Source organism: Labrus bergylta, chromosome 12, assembly GCF_963930695.1.
Source record: "Labrus bergylta chromosome 12, fLabBer1.1, whole genome shotgun sequence".
Classification (NCBI taxonomy): domain Eukaryota; kingdom Metazoa; phylum Chordata; class Actinopteri; order Labriformes; family Labridae; genus Labrus; species Labrus bergylta.
Window position 1 is genome coordinate 8401830 of NC_089206.1, and position 17597 is coordinate 8419426.

The following is a 17597-nucleotide window of genomic DNA, read 5'->3' on the forward strand; positions in this document are numbered from 1 at the left end:
TATAAATTACATTTTTTATGTAAACATATTCTTTACATTCTGCCAAATATATCAGTCTATCCTTATACTATACTCTAAAGCATTTGACAATAATCTGTTGTTTAATTCAAAATCCAACATTAACATCCATGTCTAAATGTTGTGATCTGTAAATATAAAGAGATTTGTGAAGCTGAATGTCTACATAGCCATCTATAAAAAGGCAGTTCACACAATCTAGCAGTTTCAGTTAAGACTCCCTCTCTGAGCTGCACTGTGATCAAGATAATGATTCATGTCTCTCTAGTGCGAGAGTAGAAAATTAATCAAGACTTGATGAATCAATTTATTCACATACACATGTTGACAAAGTGGACGGACATTAATTAGTCAAGTCTTTGGTTCGACACCCAAAAAGAGACGATGGCCATACGTAGCAACCGTGCATACTAAGGCACTTTCATTTCTTCAGTTAAAAACAGTTACTGCGCAATCGTCAGTATGTTAATAAACAGTAAAAGACAGGAAATATCTGAGTGAATTATATAGGACACTTATGATCATACAAAGACAACAAAAGTGAGGTATCACACTAGAATCATAATGGACAGGCATCAAACGGACGGCAACACAAACATGAGATAATCGATTATTTCCTCTACGGAAGGCTTTCGGCAGGTCTTTGCCCCGAGTGGTTGGCCCTACCGAAATCTGAATGCATGACGAAGTTAAAAAAAATAAAAAGGTATTAACAGAACAGCAGTTAAGTGTTGATTAAAACAAAAGTGGACCAACTTATTTAATGTGGATTTGTGTAGTGTTTCCAGCTTGGAAGTGACACCATGCATTCAGATTTCATCAAAAACAAAAGAAATCAAGGCAAAAAAAAAAAGAAGAGCAATCTGACCAGAACATACTCTCCCATAGGTTATCCTTCAAGTTTGAATGGGTTAAGAAATAAAAGAAAGCACTTAAATGACATCAGAAACTGAATGTTAAGAGGACAAACATTTCAAACTAGAGCTTAACAAACACAAAATGTTATGCAACCTGTTTTACTCACTGGCTGGAGCCGTTCAGTTTGCATGACACCTGTGGAGCTGCTGGTCATCCCCAATCTATTTCTGACAGGTAACAGGTGAGTAATAGTTACGTTCTTCACTTAGAAGGCACAGGGTCTGTCTGCAGGTTTTACATGTGCTCTGGATGGTTCTGCAAACAGCTTATGAACTCTGTGACTGGATGGCCCTGGTAGCAGATCTGATACACTGCATTGAACAGCGGGAACCTAAAAGAAGGAGGAGGGATTACTGAGAGCAAACATGATGCTTTGTTTGAGTTCTTTTCTAACCAGTGCTCATGAAAACTACCTGTGTTTGTGTTGCTTGCTTTACTTACTTGTCAACTAGGTTTTTGTGCTTGAGGATGAGATACACCTCAGCTGCTGTGGCTGGTCCCTGCAGCTTCTGACCGTTCAGCATCTCCTTCTCCAGCTCCTCAATGGACTGGGCAAAAAGAGGACATGCAGAATGTTAACCCTTTAAAAGAAGAATAAGTGGTTCATAACCAAGCTCCCACTGTCGACACCGTCCAAACTAATTCAATGCTGTACCTTAACGGTTGTTTTTTAGGGCTGTTTAGTTTGATAGCAGTATTGCGGAAAGAAAAAAAAACCATTTCAGTCCAGATTTTCATAAAACTTGGCTGAAGAGTGAATCATGGGCCAGAGAGAATATTAAAATGTGGCATGGATTTAGAGCACACTTACAAAAGCAGACCTGACTCACAAACAATAAGTATGTTAGAAAACAATGTTACACTGTTTTATGTGAAAATGTTAATGATTTCATTACATTTTTTTTATGACAAAGGACAGGATTCAAAGTTACATTTCAGAAGTTAGCCTGACACAGTTAAAACTGGTTAACAGCACCTTCCTGTTCTGCAGCACTTAAAAAAAAAACAAAGATCACATCAGACAAAAGACAACCAAAAGAGATTAAAAAAAAAAGAAAAAAAAAGAATACATCAGATTTAACAGAAACACAGACAATCAGGGGGTAGGGGTAGATTAAATTAACATTAGTTAAATCAGTGAATGCAATCTTTTCCGTTCATCAGGTGGTCTTTGAATGGCGGTTTAAAATGCATAACTGGGGATGTTGTCCTGATGTAATATGGGACCTCATTCCATATTTTAGTGTCTGTGTGAAAAAGTTATCTCTGACTGATGTTTTTGTAAGCCGAGAGTGGTCTATTGATGTGTTCCTGATTTGTGTTGGATCTGGAAATAGAGCGCTAAGTGCTGGAGACGAGTTATTGCTATGGATCTGACGGTAAAACTTAATAGCGTGACTGTTTGTATAATTCAGAAAAGTCATGGTGTTGCAGCAGAAAGTGCAGAGAAGTGATGAGTGTAAGAGGCAAGGCTGTATTGTATGAACTCTATTATACAGTCGAGCTACAGGTTCAATGGTTTCCTCTGTAGAAAGAGATCGAATAGGGAGATAGAATTTCTGCAGATTGTTTTTAACAAATCTTTGCTGTATGTGAGCAGTAAAAAATACCCTGGTTTGGGTCATAATGGCACAAGGTTTAGCAGTACTATTAATCATTTTCTGAAGACATTTGTTGAATTTTTAATGAGTTTGATATGGAGTAAGCTAGCCTAATATTTTGATGAATTAGGCTTGTAACAATAACAGTGAAGCTGGACTTCATAATGTTGGCCTCAATGGTTACCAGTACTTTTCTATTTGTGTGTTTTGTGTGACGGTAGTTTGTCCACCAAGTGGGTTGAAACGGTTATAGGGATTGTAGATAAAAAGAAGCTGTCTATTTATATATATATATATATATATATCTCACTCTTACATCTCTCCATTAGTGCATGTCAATAGGATCCTGTTCGTGCGTGTGTGTGTGTGTGTGTGTGTGTGTATTTCAGCCTACAGTGTGTATTCAACACCCAAGATTAATAAGTATGCCACTTTATCAGAAATGTTATCTGGTGTAAGAAGCTTAAAGTTATCAATTAAAACCTGAATGAATCTAGTTGGATAATTGAAATTATTTTTGCTCTATTTGTTTGAATTCTAACATATTTTCAGTCTGAGGTTAACGACACAAGTTATTAAGAGTAGTAAATCTATTTTTAACATAATCACTAGGGTGTAGTAAAACGGTTATGTTTTGTAATCTTTTGTAAATCTAAGTTCTAATGGGGGTGTTTATGGACTAAGTCTGTTCTGCTGCTCTTTAACAAAGCTGATGAGTCATCAGTTTAACATTCATCTTAGTCGCCTACACAGACTCTCTTTTTGAAACCAACAGAACTGATTTTATCCTGAAGCCCAGGACACAGTATCCACCAACAAACCTATCCAACCATCAGGTTGGCTGCAGAATCTGACTCGCTTCATAAAATAAGCGCTAAATAAATGTCGGAAAGTATTCGAAAAATCTAAGCTCTCACCTTCCCTGTCTTCGCGAAAGCTTCAGCTACTTTGCGGTTGCGGCCTCCATAGCAGGTTGTTATGAGGTCAGCCACACCGCAGCTTTCCAGGAAGGTCGCGGAGGACACGGGCCCGGCAGTGCAGAAGATGCGGGCAAAAGCAATCATCTCCATCAGACCCAGCCTGATCACTGCTGCCTTGGTGTTGTCCCCGAAGCCTAGACCATCACAGAAGCCTGCCCCGACTGCAACAATGTTCTGAAGGAGGATAAGACATGTCAGCAAAGACTGCAGATACAAGAAGACACGTGGATGCTTTGGAAAGTTACTGAGGGATGATTCAATTGAAAGAGCATTCAAAGTCGGTCTAATGGACTATGGATTTAACGGCCATGCTCAACTTTTTAATGTCCTGAGAACTTATCAAAGTGCCTCCCTTAAAGCATATTATTCCAGCCCCTATTATTATTGAACTGAATGTTGGTACACTCTCAAAGTCTAGACCATCATGTAAAACAGAGCAGAAAAACAGGAAAAATGTCCCTCCCTAATATATTCGTAAAATGAAATGTCTGTAAATTCAAGATATGAGGATGATGTAGAATTGACAAAAATACTCAACTCTTTGCCTGAAAATATTGTAAGTCCCTTGCTTTATGCTTAAACATTAGGAGTGTCATATAACCAAGGGGCCGATGTACCCTGTAGTGTTAATGCTGAGGGTCTGTACTACATACAACCTGCCCTCTTCTATTTGAATTATAATATTGTTCATATAGTAAAGTGTTTTACCCTCTACAAAGATGCATTATAGATTTGACAGGAATGCAGTAATGGAATCTAAGTGCATCAGTTGTGTACTTTGTTTACTCTGCTAGTGTTGTAGTGGTCCTTCTTAAGTTTTCATTGATTCTAAACCTTGATTAGATCCAGTGTACGATGCATCAGGCATGAACTTTAATTCTGCTGCATGCAGCTTTGTTTTGCTATGTTGCTCACCTTCAGGGCTCCACAGATTTCCACCACATCGTACTCCTCTACTACAGTTACTCTGAAGTTGTTGGTCTGCATGAGTTCCTTAAGGAGGGCCCCGTGGTTTTTGTTCTTACAACCTTGAAATGAAAAAAAATTGATTTTATCTTTTGGTTAAAAACATGTTTTATATTTTCGAGTTTAGCTGTAATGCTCCAAAGAAATTTAACAGCACTGATCCAACAAAATGCAATCCAGTCAAGCACAGGTTAGTGTTCCCGCAGTGTAATAATGGTAAATCCCATGAAGCATGTTGTTCACATCAAGCAAATGTCATACTGAATCACCCCACTGTGTCATTCACACAGCGACTGCAAGCGGATTAAACTTTCCCCTCCATGCTGACAGTGCAGAAAGCTGCAGAACACAAACTGAAATGACAATCACACTTCCTGTTTGAAGGCCAGAAATGCTTAGTCTAAATTTAAATCAAGATTAAAGTGCAAGGTTTTTTTTTTTAAAGCAGGAAGAAAAAAAAAAAACATGCAGCCTTTAAATCAGACTAACCAATTGTGGTCTCACAAAACTTCTCGTCAGCAACCTCATTGGCAATGTTTGCCCCCATCAGCACACTCATGGTGATACCGAGCTTCTCCTGGATCACATCAGAGATGAGTTTCAGTCCATCAGGCCCCTCGTCTACACCCTGGTGGTACAGAGATACACACACACAGGTTTACATTAGGCCCAAGCGAGCTAGTATGCGGGTCAAAGACCACATTGCAAAACTGGCAATCTAGCATCACACCTAAATCCAAAGACAACAAGGTAACAAAATCAGAAGATGACAAGATCATGACAATGCAGCAAAAAGAGCAAAAGTCAAACCTTGATAAGGGATATCCCAATTGCGTCACTCTTTATCTTGCCCTTTATGGTGTCGCACACTCTCCCAACAAACTGGTGAGGGATCACAAACACCAGAATGTCTGCATCACTGGATGAGTCAACCAGGTCTGGAACAGCCAGCTGTGGAGGACGAGGATGATGACGTAAGAGACAAACATCTGACACAACCTACATCAGCGCTGGTTTGACAACATTAATAAAACTGATGGCAGAGGTTACACTCACAACATAGAAACTGATTGAAAGCTTATTTAAATAAACAAGAACAGATGAATTTGGTAAAGCATAAGTCTGCACATGTAATGCAAAAAGGACTCAAGCATTCAACATTTCCCTCAGCTACAGAGATACTAAATAACCGTTAAGGCTTTTAAAAAGTCGACAGTTTCTCACCACATTGGCGGGTAGCTTGTGTCCAGGAAGGTACTTGACATTTTCATGATCGTTGTTAATTATTTCAGTCAGTTTGCGCCCGTTCACCGTCTCCTCAAACACCCACATTTTTACGGTGTTGTCGAATGTTGACTTTTGCGCAGCATTGGCACCTACTATCTTGGCGATGGCAGAACCCCTGCGTCACACACAGTAACAGGCAATTGTTTAATATACAAGGGAGAACATGGTAGAATTCATGAGGCATTTCGATCTGTGTTCATTTAAAGTAACATGGCAAAAGAAAAAAAAAAAAAAAAACAGTGCTGGCCAGCAATCACATGACTGCTGGTCAGATCAACAGGTCATTACTATAGCAGGTCATGTGTTCTCTACTTAAAGTTTCTATGCCATGTGGAATTTATTTATGGATTTACTTGAAATTAACATTTATCACAGCCTATTTTGACCATCATTTAATCCTGTAAGTAACTTTTCATGAAAAAGAAAAAAAATGCTTTTCTTTGTCATTTTAAAATAATTGGAGTTTGAGTTGAACAAAAAGCAATTTGAAGAAACCAATTTGGAATTTTTTTAGATTTTGTTTTCACCATGATTTTGTGATTGCTGCTATAATCAGAACTTCATCCAATAAAACGATCATCCATTGCAGCAGTAGTCTATTCCTCCTGGGGACAACTCCAGGCCAATCTCCACTTACATTTCATCTGATTGTATTGGTTTAGTCTGTAATCATGTTTCAAAAAGGGGTTCATCATTAGAAGAAAAAAAAAAATTCTAAAAACTCTAGACAGATAAATCAATTGGGCAATAAAACTCAATGTAAGGATCAATTAACTTCTTTGACTTCTTTTACAATAATACCCTCAACCCTAAACCAACAGTCTTGACTAAAACAGGGGTTTTAACTGATGAAATGAATCTAATAAACCAGATGTAAAGATGCCTTTAAACACTCCTGCACGGACTGAACTAATGTTTAACCACGCTGTGATTTTTGAAGTCATCTCCACAGCTTTAAACTATTCCACCAATGAATGGCGTAAGAGCGTTTTTGGTATCTACAAGCTTTTTTTTTTTTTTGCGTGCAGAATTGTGAAGCCATATTCATTGCAATTTTGCGGATAACACTTCTGTTAAATAACTAATTATTTCTACTTTACGGGGCTGCAAGTGAGTGAGGCAACATGTTGCTTACAAAAGCTGCTAACATGAACCACAAAAACCGAAGGAGTCGTGACTGACATGTGGCACGGTTTCCGTATATTACTCAGACTGTTTCCTAGCAACGCGATGGGACTCCGACCAAGGGCTGCATGTAGGAAACACGCGAGCAGGTTATTGCATCGAACAAGTGATTTAGTTTTATCGTTACCTTTGAAAAAAGACAGCTAGTTAACATTAGCTGGCTAGCAACTAGACACCGGTTAGACACGCAATTCTTTTAAAAAACACACGGAGATGAAAACGTAAGGCCACTACAAACTGAGCCATTATTGAACATTCAGACAGTTCAACGCATTAACTTGCCAATTTCCAGAGCCAATGATGCAGACTTTCTTGGGAGCTGCCATTGTGAAGAGGTAAGCCGATGTGTGGAGTGGGACTAAGGCTGACCGAGGACCTGCAGTACGTTATGCAACGCACCGACCGAGCTGCAAGCCTCTGCTCTCCGATTTTATTGGCCTGTCTGAGGGAGGTGGGGGTGGGGAGGGGGGGGGGGGACACTGGCCCGCCCACTAAAGCGAGGCACTGGGGACAGGTCATTCATTCATCCAGCAGACGGGACAAGAGAGAGGTTAGTAGGCTCAAAGTCAGTCGGACAGAAGTGAACTCTGCTGACTTACATTGTTTAACATTTGATGGTGTAAAACATAAATAAGCCAAACACAAGAAGAGAGCCTTCAACACTGGGTAGTAAGCATTTTTTTGCATGACACCTAAATCCAAATCCATGATGCATTTTTATTGACAGTGCCTGATATTTTTAAAGAAGCAATACTAGAGTGAAGACATTTAAATAAGATATATTAGGCTACATAAAAAAAACATTAATGAACCAAACGTGTATTTAGTCAGGTGTAGAATAGAGTGTATGTTTTCAGATTTTATTTGTGACCTTATATAACCCCTGTTCTTCATGTGTCATGATTTAATAAAGTGTGTACAACAAGCCGCACCATAAGCTGCCTCTCAAATGAAGACATCAATAATAATCCAGTTATGTATCTTTAATAGCCTAATGTTAAATTCTAGAAAGGATTCAGGATGCTTTTACTGTGATTATTCAAGTACATACATTTCAATCATAATACTGACGCAAGCATTTTGCTTCAGTAATAGGCATTTTTACACTCAAACTTTACCAAATTATATTATAGCTCGTCTGTTTACACCAAACTCTCTGACTGTTTGTAAAGTCAGCATACATTCCCTGAGCTAATCTGCACTGTTTTTATTTTGTCTTATAACAGGAATGTGCTGAAAGAGAAGGTCATTTCAACAAAGTTAAAACCACAACATGTAAATAAAATAAATATGAGGCAGGCTAAGTAGATGTTTTTTTTTTTTTTTTTACTGGGCCTGGACAATATGAGAACAGTATGAGATTATTAACATTGTTCAGTATGGTGATAACAACAGAGTGTGATAAATAAGCAATAAAATAAGAGACGCATATTAACCATACCTAACAGTTTAATATCTCTTGTTCTTCATGTTTTACACGATCTCTTAAAGCCAAAATAAACTGAAAAGGCTGGCACCAGTTAATCTGAGGGTAGCAGATAGCTATCTCGAGCTTCATCTGACTGTATCAAACCCAGGCCTCCATCCAATAGGTAAAATGTACGCATGCTGAGAGACAAAGCATTACTTACAATATTTTTTTTTAACTCATTGCAATATTCAGACTTTTGCAATTTGTTTATTGTGAATACACATATCTTAATAATGATTAATTTCTCATGCCTAGTTTTCACTTTAAAATCATAATTTATGCTAAAGGTCATCACTAATCTTACAACACTTCTTTGTAACTCTACCATTGTGTTCCAGTTTTAACCTTAAGACTGTGACCTTTTAAAGAATAATATAACAAAAAATAATTAGTTCTAAATTTTTTGTTTTTCTTCTACGTAAATTGGCTCCTAGAATTACTGAGAATGGTGTTTTCACTCTCAACAACATAAAGTCATCTGTGAAGTTAACTAGTACTATACTAAGAGTAGATTATTTTAAAATGATGTGATTTAATGCTTCAAAGTTTGAGAGGGACATATTTACCTTTAATGTATTCTAACACATTTAGCATTAGTTTCTGGTTGTATGACAGATTCAGAATTTACTCACTGACATATAATGGGTACATCTATTCTGTTGTGTGCTTCATAAAATACTTATTACTAAAATCTTACTTCTGTGGCAAATCATTTTTGTGTCAGCCCAAACTGACAAAAAAGGTAACATTTCTGCAAGAAACAAATGACAGTCAACAATGACACACTCAAACCCTACACTGAAACCCAACAGGCTTTAGACAGCCACATTATCAAGGTTCAGGGTTCAAGGTTAAACTTTCTTATGCAAGACATGATAGCGCAGTAAAATACAATTGTAAAATAAAATGGAAACGTCATTGTGTTTACACAAAAGACAAAAAGATATGTGTTTGTTAATATATTAGAAATTGTTCAAATACGTGCAATAACTTGGGAAACTGTTTAACCCAAGGTAGTTGTTGAAATGAGGTACTGCAAAGGCAAAAGTGTGGTAATGTGCATAACAAGGTGAAACATGAAAGAGGAGGGGAGTTGAGGAGTCTTGCAGCCAAAGGAAATAAGCTGCTCTGTAGTCTGGTGGTACAAAAGCAGATACTTGTGCATCGCTTGTTAAACAGCAGCCGAGTGAAAAGGCTGTGGCTTGGTTGGTATCTTTTGGGCTTTCAAAAGGCAGAACTGATTTATCTGATTTTACAGAGCAGACCACGTTTTATACCACTTGCTGCAGAGCCCTCGTTTCCTGAGAAAATCTCATTCCTTTTTCTGATGTTTCAAGTAGCCTCGAGTCAGGATGCTTTAGAAGTTTGTTTCTCTGTCTACAAGTCTGTTTATTTTCATTTCCTCAGAAAGTTTTCAATAAAGCCAATGTCAGTGGTGTCATCCAGAGTTCTCAGTGTTATTGGTTGCTGAAGAGAGTGAGAGGGTTAAAAGATAGGGGACCAAGCATACAGCCCTGGGGGTCTCCTTCTATCGTTGGACAAAGTTAATAGCAGACAGATAGAAGCCGTAAACCCTATCATTTCCAAAACACTGAAGAGCTTAAACTGGAAAAGAACTCCTCACTTTTCATTAGTGCTAGTGTTTACCACTATGTTGTCATCGTACCTGTCTGACAGAGAGCTCTAGCAAAGCTCCTTCTATAATTACTTAAGATAAAAATCAAACTGATTTAATAAACATGGTCTTAAATTGTAATTTAAAAAATGATTAAAAAACAACTATATATTCCCCACACTACAGCCATAGTATATACTCTGTGTTTGATTTTTTTCCCAGTGTGCAAAAGAATAACACATTAAAAGTCACTTGAGTGACCACAGAAAGATCACTGTGGGAGCAATTATTTGGTCTGGAGGGCTCAAACAAAAGAGGACCTTATTGCGTAAGAGCTGGAACAATTATCAGAAGAGGAGATGTAGGAAGGAACAAAACATTAGATTCAGCCCTCTGCTTTCTGTGAGCAAGCACACACTGAGAAAACCCAGCTTACTGAGAGGGTTTAGAGCCACAGTTTTCACAAATACTTCAACAATAAAATCATATTTCAATAAGCGACAAGTGTTTTCTCTTTTGAAAACTATACTACATTTACTCAGTAGTAAGCGATGTATAAGTTTTATGGTTCATCTGTCTTGTCTAAGGTCATATTTGTGACTATCAAATCATATATATTTATTTTTAGAAATGCATTCTAACAAAGTTGCCCTCACTATGGCATCCTGCATCAGAATGTCTGAATAGAATACAACCATATTTCAAACCAGCTCTGCATAATTGTACTAAAATTAGGTACATCACTTCTTAACCTAGTGTGTTAACTTCATCATGCTCACATGAAAAAAACATATCATGCTGATCTTTAGTATGTAATAGTGCTCATCATCTTAGTTCAGGGTTTTAGCACTTTTGAATTTATGATGGCACTAAAAAAAACATTAAGGCTTCAAAGTAATTACTAATCACCCAAAGGTGTACAACCTTTTGAGCAATAACCCATCAAATACGTTTTGACACATTTAACTCAAGTCCAAAAAGTCATAGCAATATTTGTTTAGGACAGAAGGAAAGTGGTAGACAGTCTAATATTGCCTTCTTTAGAGCCTCTTTGATCCAATGACTCAAAAAGGTGAGCAAGTGGAAATCACTATTGGTAATAATACAACTAATAATATGTAAAGGTCAGGCTGTCCTACTAAACTGTGGCCTATAATTTTGTGCTTCCCCTTTTTTTTCCAAAACGTGGTGTACAAATGATGACACAGAACACATTAGCTGAATAAACGTTATGTAAAGGTAGCATTTAATCTTTAATATAACAACTGCTTTAAGATATAAACAAATATCAATCTATAGGCCTACAATACTGGACTAAAATTATCATCGTTTCATATTGAAAATTTAAATAAAAAATGAAGGCAATAATATAACCAAAACCTGAAAGCATGGCGGCGAGAGAACTTTTGAAAATGCCTGACCTCATGCAAGGGCGGCTGGAAAACAGATACCCAGCATTTCATTTTGACTCACTGATATATACATAATAAGCTTTCATAGTACATACAAGTAAGAAATAGCCTCACATTTTAATATCATCTGATAAATATGCTTTTCATATGTACAGAAGTTTAGACACATAACTAGTCTAATATATTACCTTGTACAAGAATAACATCGGACAGATCAGCCTATTCTAACACAATAACATTTTTGGCAATATTTACATTACATTACAATTAATTGTATGATTGTGCTTGATAGTAACACAACACAACTACAGGCTGTACTGTACAACTTCCATGTCCTGTTGAGAATAGGATTAAGAAGGAGTAGATTACTCAAACAGAAAATAATAAAACGGTTGGATTTTTGTAAACAGCATCAGAACAGAGAGCAGATGAGACAAACCCTGAAACATGCACATTACATGTGAAGAGGCAAAGTGGGAATTTACTGCGCAACTTCACCAAGGTGCTTACATGTGAAGAGCCTATAACAGAATCAGTATTTTGGATATGAGGGCTGTGTTCTCGAATTGTCCAACATTAGGTTTTTAATGAGCACACCATAAAAAAAAGACATGCTCACAATATAAAAACAAACACAGAGACAGATGTTGAGACAAACCGCAGTCTGATGTGAGGATAAACTGTTCAACATTGGACCAAGTTTAAGACATATACTGTTCAAGTGCTACATTACAGGTACATGCAACTTAGAGCCCTAGAAGATGGCAAATACACATTCAACATATTTATACTCGTTAATTCTGTCTTGCCATGTTAGCATTTATTTCAGCCTGTTTTGTATTCTTTTGTATTGTAACAGTATGATTGTCATTGATAAAGGAATTCTGAAGGCAAATGATACAGCATGTAGCACCAGTTGACATGGAGAAGAGCCGCTTTGTTCTTATTAGGGGTTGTCTACATTGATGTTTGTTGCTGCCTATCCCTCCACATTTCTTTTTTTTTTGTATCTCATGTAGTGTCATTTCTCATGACTCAAATTCGTTTAAAAGTTCAACATTTTGATAAATCTTTGTTTTTGCCATGTATAAGGGCGTAAGGTAAGTTGATATCACACTCACTTTGACCGTTACATACAAGTCTACATCCAGCAACCAGTTTGATTAGCTTAGCTTAGCATAAAGGCTATTTGAACAGCGAGCCTTACTAGCTCTTACCAGAGCCAATCAAAGAATAAAAACATGTTCTGTTTTTACAGAGGGCTTATTGGTATTTTCAAGAAGAAGATATACTTCATTTATCTCAGAGGAGGACGGAGCCATGTATTTGAAACCTTTTAAGTAAAATTCTCTCATTTTGTAAAAGCTCCTAATTCAGAGCGTGTTATCTGATGATTTTTAGAAGTGGCAGAAATGTATTCCTGGATGTATGATATAAGTCAATGTAATGTTATTTAAAATTTATAGAATGTTTTCCTTTATTGAGAGAAAGATAGCCTTCTAACAGCTGTGTATACCATTTGCGTTTCCTGTATTACCATATACCCTTGCAAACAGGTATTTTTGTGTACAATTTGCTGTACTCTAGCTCGAGCATTCTGACTTCTTAACAGCTTGGATAATATACAGATTTTCTTGGCTATATTTTGAGTCTTTCTGGAGCCATGTTGCCTCTGCCAAATTTCCCTTTCAAACTTTGGTTTGTGTACAGATCAAATAAATAGTCTTGGTGCTACTCTAAGCTAATTGGCTGCTGGCTGTAGCTTCTTATTTTACTTCAGATATAAGTGTGGAAACAATGTTTTCATTTGCTGCCAGAAAGTTATTTTACTTATGTCGCATAGTCCAACTTTAAGTCTAACCCTGAACACTCGGGTGTTTTGCTGCTACAGCTGCACCCTATATGACATGTAGCCATCGTGGCTAATGTAAGCTAATGTTTACAACTTTTGTTGGATATTGCTGTGTAATCCATGGTACAAGTTTAGTTTTAAAGAGCTTTATGTCCCTCCTTCTTGTAGTTCTGGTACATTAAACAGTAACACTACACATTATTGTAGTTGGATTTAAAACGTTCCCCTGATTGAGGCCTTACTATGGGAGACATTGTGACCTGTAACAGCAGGAATAACAAAGTTGGGACTTAAAACATCAAACCAGAGTTCTGTGGTGTTCAGGTGTCGCTGTCAGTACTGAAAATAGCAGGAACTTCTAACAAGCAGCTAAAAAAAGTTCAACCATCATTAATTATAATTAACACCTGTATTTTTCTTCTGTGAAATGTCACAGATCAAGAACTGTTATGTCATCTCTATACATGGAAATAACCTTTTCAATATTAATTGGCCTGGCTCATGGACTCTTCAGGGCACTGTCACCCTGCAAAGATGAGGTAGAACAGTATGCATGTTGTAAAAATGCCCAGGGAAGACTGTCGTACGACAATGTTTGGATAACATAAATCAAAAATTGAAAGAAAGTGAAAACAGGCCAAAAAGTCATAAAGATTTATAAAGGTAGATCTCAGCGGACAAAATGAAGAAGAAAAGAAAAAGTGTATTACTCGCATGCAGAAATCTGAAAAACACCTCAAATATAAATATTGTTTTAAGTTAAAGCAAATTTGTCAAATAAATGTAATGAATGAAAGTTTTCTTTAAACTAATAGATCATAAACAAAACCACACAGCAGGATATCAAACGCTGATTAACTCAACACATATGAACCTCCCCAAATGCCCCTCATTTACTGTCTCTGTTACTGTGTCTTGAAGCTGTTGTACAGATGGCCATGCAGTTATTCTGATATTTTTTAATTCCTCACGTCATGTAGATCACTTGTCTCTGCTGTCCAGCTCTCTGCGTGGCTTCTCCTGACCTCAGCCACATGTTAAATTCCCCTCAATGTTCAATAACTCACCCAAAGGCAAAGTTCGGGCATTATGATCTGTTGCTCCTGCAAGACTGAAAGTTCTGCAGCGAGCAAAGTCCATGAAACTGCTCAGAGACAAGAGAGGGACGAGCACCCTACTTCTGGCTGCAGACGCTCAGTGAAAGTTACTGACGTGACACTTGACGTCGTCCAAGCTCAGCACCGTGCCCTGGTCGTTGTTGCTGTCATGCTGTTGCTGTCGATCAGAACAGCGACACAACTTGTACTTTATCACCTGAGAGGATACAAAGACAGACCAGGTCAAAATAATCTACAACTTGCCTTTTTTTTTTCCTGCTGAACAATGATCAAAGAAAATATGATGATTAGAAACCAGAAAAATGTCCATGCAGCAATTAGAAGTCTACCTGTTCTTTACTATAACAGAATATCTTCTGTACGTTGTATTTACAATATTGCTTTAAATGCCTTTAAAAAGCCTTTCCCTTTGCCAACAATAATACAACCTGGGTTAGAAATACAGCGGGGCCACTGCATCCCTTAAAAGAAACATGAGCTCACCAAGACTCGCCTGGTTTGAGGAATTTAGGGGAACATTTTGGAGGCTTTTATATTTACTGTATAAACGTACATCATCCTGATTATTAAAGTACCTTTGGAAATAATAAGAAAGTAAAAAAGCTCCTTTTAAAGGGGGGTGCATGTGAAAACCCATTTATGATCGCTTTTGTTGCATCAATAAATCAATGTCACACTGTGACTGTGGTGTTTTAGATTAGCTGTTGAAAAAGTTAACTTGTTCTTTTTCCATTAGGCAAACATTTTCTATTTAACACAGCTCACTGTGGCTTGTTGCATGTCCACTGTGCAACAGCATTTTTTTTATTGTTTCCAATATAAAATATTTCTTTCTCTTTCTTTGTTGACCCTCGCTAAATATTTTCAGTTCAAGATTAAGTGTATTGAACCAATATTTGCAAGAAACAGGGTCAATTATCTGTGTGTATGATTTCCTCTTATACACAAACACACAATTTGTGGCTCCCCTAAGGTTGCCAAAAAAAACCCCCAAAAACATGACCTGAGTGTACTCAGCGGCAGCAAAAGCTCTCAGCTTTAAGCATTGCTCTCACCTCATAAAGATAGTCAAACAGCTCCAGTATGGTGAGTATGCTTGCCCCAATAAAAAGTCCCATCTGTCCACCGATATCACCTGTAATAACAAGAAGACAGAAGGTGAAACAAAACATCGGATACAATAAAGACAAGAGAGATAACCCATCATACAGGATATATTGGAGCTCAATAAATCTGTACCTAAAAGTCCAGCCACCTCATAAGCCTTCTTCTGTTCTATAGTCTCATAGTTTAGAGCTTCAAAAAAGATGTCTAAGACCAGGAGATTCTCCCTGTAAAGACAAAAAGAACAAACTTTCTGTTAAGCCACACCATTACACACAAAGAAGCAATAGATCTTTGCTTTATAACATATCATATAGTTGTATGCAATTATACAGGGTTTATTGATCGACTGACATACTCCTCAAAAATAAACTTTTTAAGTCCCCTGCCGTCAACAACCAGTGGAGGTTAGTTTTTTTAATCAGACGATGAATCAATACCATAAAACATGTTTGTAATAAAGTTTCAGTAATTGTGAGAGGTTGTATATTATCCTGACATCTGCTCATAATTTATGATGAGTAATAAAACGTTTCATCACTTTTGAGCTTCAGTTTCATCTAAATGTGGACTTTGCCCCATTTTAAATGAGCTTTGGTTAGTCAATATTCTTCGACTTGTGTAACTTTCTTTTTGGCAATAGAGTCACATTAGTAATGTTTTCTTTTCAATAGTGTCATGAATTAGAAATGTAATTATTTTTGTAATTGTTCTTGCAATTGACAGTTCTCTTATTAAAACAAAAAACTGTCTAATGCACTGCAAGTCAGTCAGAAACTTCATTCGTCCACTTCTGCATTTGTATTTTACGTCAAACAAACAATAACAGCCGCTGATGCTCACTTTATGTACTGCTCAGATTTGTTGTATTTCTTTGCGAGGTATTTGGCCGAGGCCTTGCTGGGGATCTTGACGAAGGACAGCTCTTTACTGTATCTGGTCATGTTGCACGGCGTCTCACACACACAGAAGTCATTGTCTCTCTCCACCAGGAAATCTGCAGAGAAGAAAACCAGAGCACAGTGTGACCTTTATAACAGATCAGTGCGGCTGTGGCTTTCAGATGTCATGAGATTGTCTGTGAGCGCTTTTGTGTGTGTGTGCGTGTGCGTGTGTGTGTGTGTGTGTGTGTGTGTGTGTGTGTGTGTTGCATCAGTTCCTTAAACATTCAGACCAAACATGGACGAAGCCTTTTCCTTACCCAGAGCAGGGTCAGCACATTCTTTGTACAGCTCGGGGGTGCAGTACGGTGCATCTCCTGCAGTCGAAACAACACACACTCACATTAGTATACTCTGCTCTTTGCTTCCCTACTTTCAAATTGACCCCACAGTCCTTTTTTTGTCGCTGCGGCACCACTGTGGTAACTCTGGTTCAACACAGAGTAAGCGCAGTTCCCTACCAGGCATGTGCACCATGCGACAGTTGCAGTTGTCCACCAGGTAGCGTGTTTCACAGTCGATGCGACAGGCTGTGATGCTGTAGCTATCAAAGAAGTCCGAGTCCATGGCCGTCACCTTACAGTCTCCCCAGGGTGGGGGGAGATAGATTAGCTGAAACAAACACAGGGTTTATATAATACATCACAGTTAAAGAAGTAGGACAAACACTTTGTAATAAGTGCATCATGTCCTTTAGGTTCACATGACCAAAAGCAGGAGGCTGCCAGGTTAGTCAAGTTTTCAACACCTAAATTAAATAATTTTTTTCTAAATAAGAATTAATTGACATGTGATTTTACATGTTTTTAAAAGGATATTAATGGTTTCTAACAACTTTTAGCTTCTTCTCATACATTTCATCAGTCTTAGCAGTAATAATCTCCATGTATTCATAAAGTTACTCTCTGAGATGTAGAAACAAATCTAAAAACATCTATAATGTTCAAAATAAGTCAAATAGGAAAAAAACCCCACATCATATTTAATTTGGGAAAATACCAAATCCTTAGCTTGTGCAGTCAGCCTCAAGTGGACACTGGAGGAACTGCACTTCTGCATTGGCTTCATTTTTTAGGAGTTAGCTATACAAACACTTTTCATCTCAGGACAGCAGATCAAAGTAAGTTTT

General features: G+C 37.6%; 2 protein-coding genes across 2 annotated transcripts in view; both read right to left on the minus strand.

Moving 5' to 3' along the window:
• Positions 1-7392, minus strand: LOC109986564 (glycerol-3-phosphate dehydrogenase [NAD(+)], cytoplasmic). The gene is made up of 8 exons (XM_020637273.3): positions 7238-7392; positions 5708-5885; positions 5294-5434; positions 4973-5111; positions 4433-4545; positions 3455-3691; positions 1378-1484; positions 1-1267 (listed from the first exon to the last, which is right to left on the minus strand). The coding sequence occupies exons 1-8, from the start codon at positions 7279-7281 to the stop codon at positions 1171-1173; spliced, it is 1056 nt and encodes a 351-aa protein (XP_020492929.2). The 5' UTR covers positions 7282-7392; the 3' UTR covers positions 1-1170.
• A 3868-nt stretch (positions 7393-11260) lies between these two features.
• The window catches only part of LOC109986730 (acid-sensing ion channel 1), a 53380-nt gene continuing 47043 nt past the window's right edge, over positions 11261-17597 (minus strand). The window contains exons 5-10 of the mRNA XM_020637508.3: positions 16930-17080; positions 16729-16785; positions 16371-16524; positions 15663-15754; positions 15479-15558; positions 11261-14619 (exon numbers count right to left, since the gene is read on the minus strand). Of these exons, the coding sequence (XP_020493164.1) occupies positions 14500-14619; positions 15479-15558; positions 15663-15754; positions 16371-16524; positions 16729-16785; positions 16930-17080 (654 nt within the window). The 3' untranslated portion in view covers positions 11261-14499. The remainder of the gene's footprint in view (positions 14620-15478; positions 15559-15662; positions 15755-16370; positions 16525-16728; positions 16786-16929; positions 17081-17597) is intronic.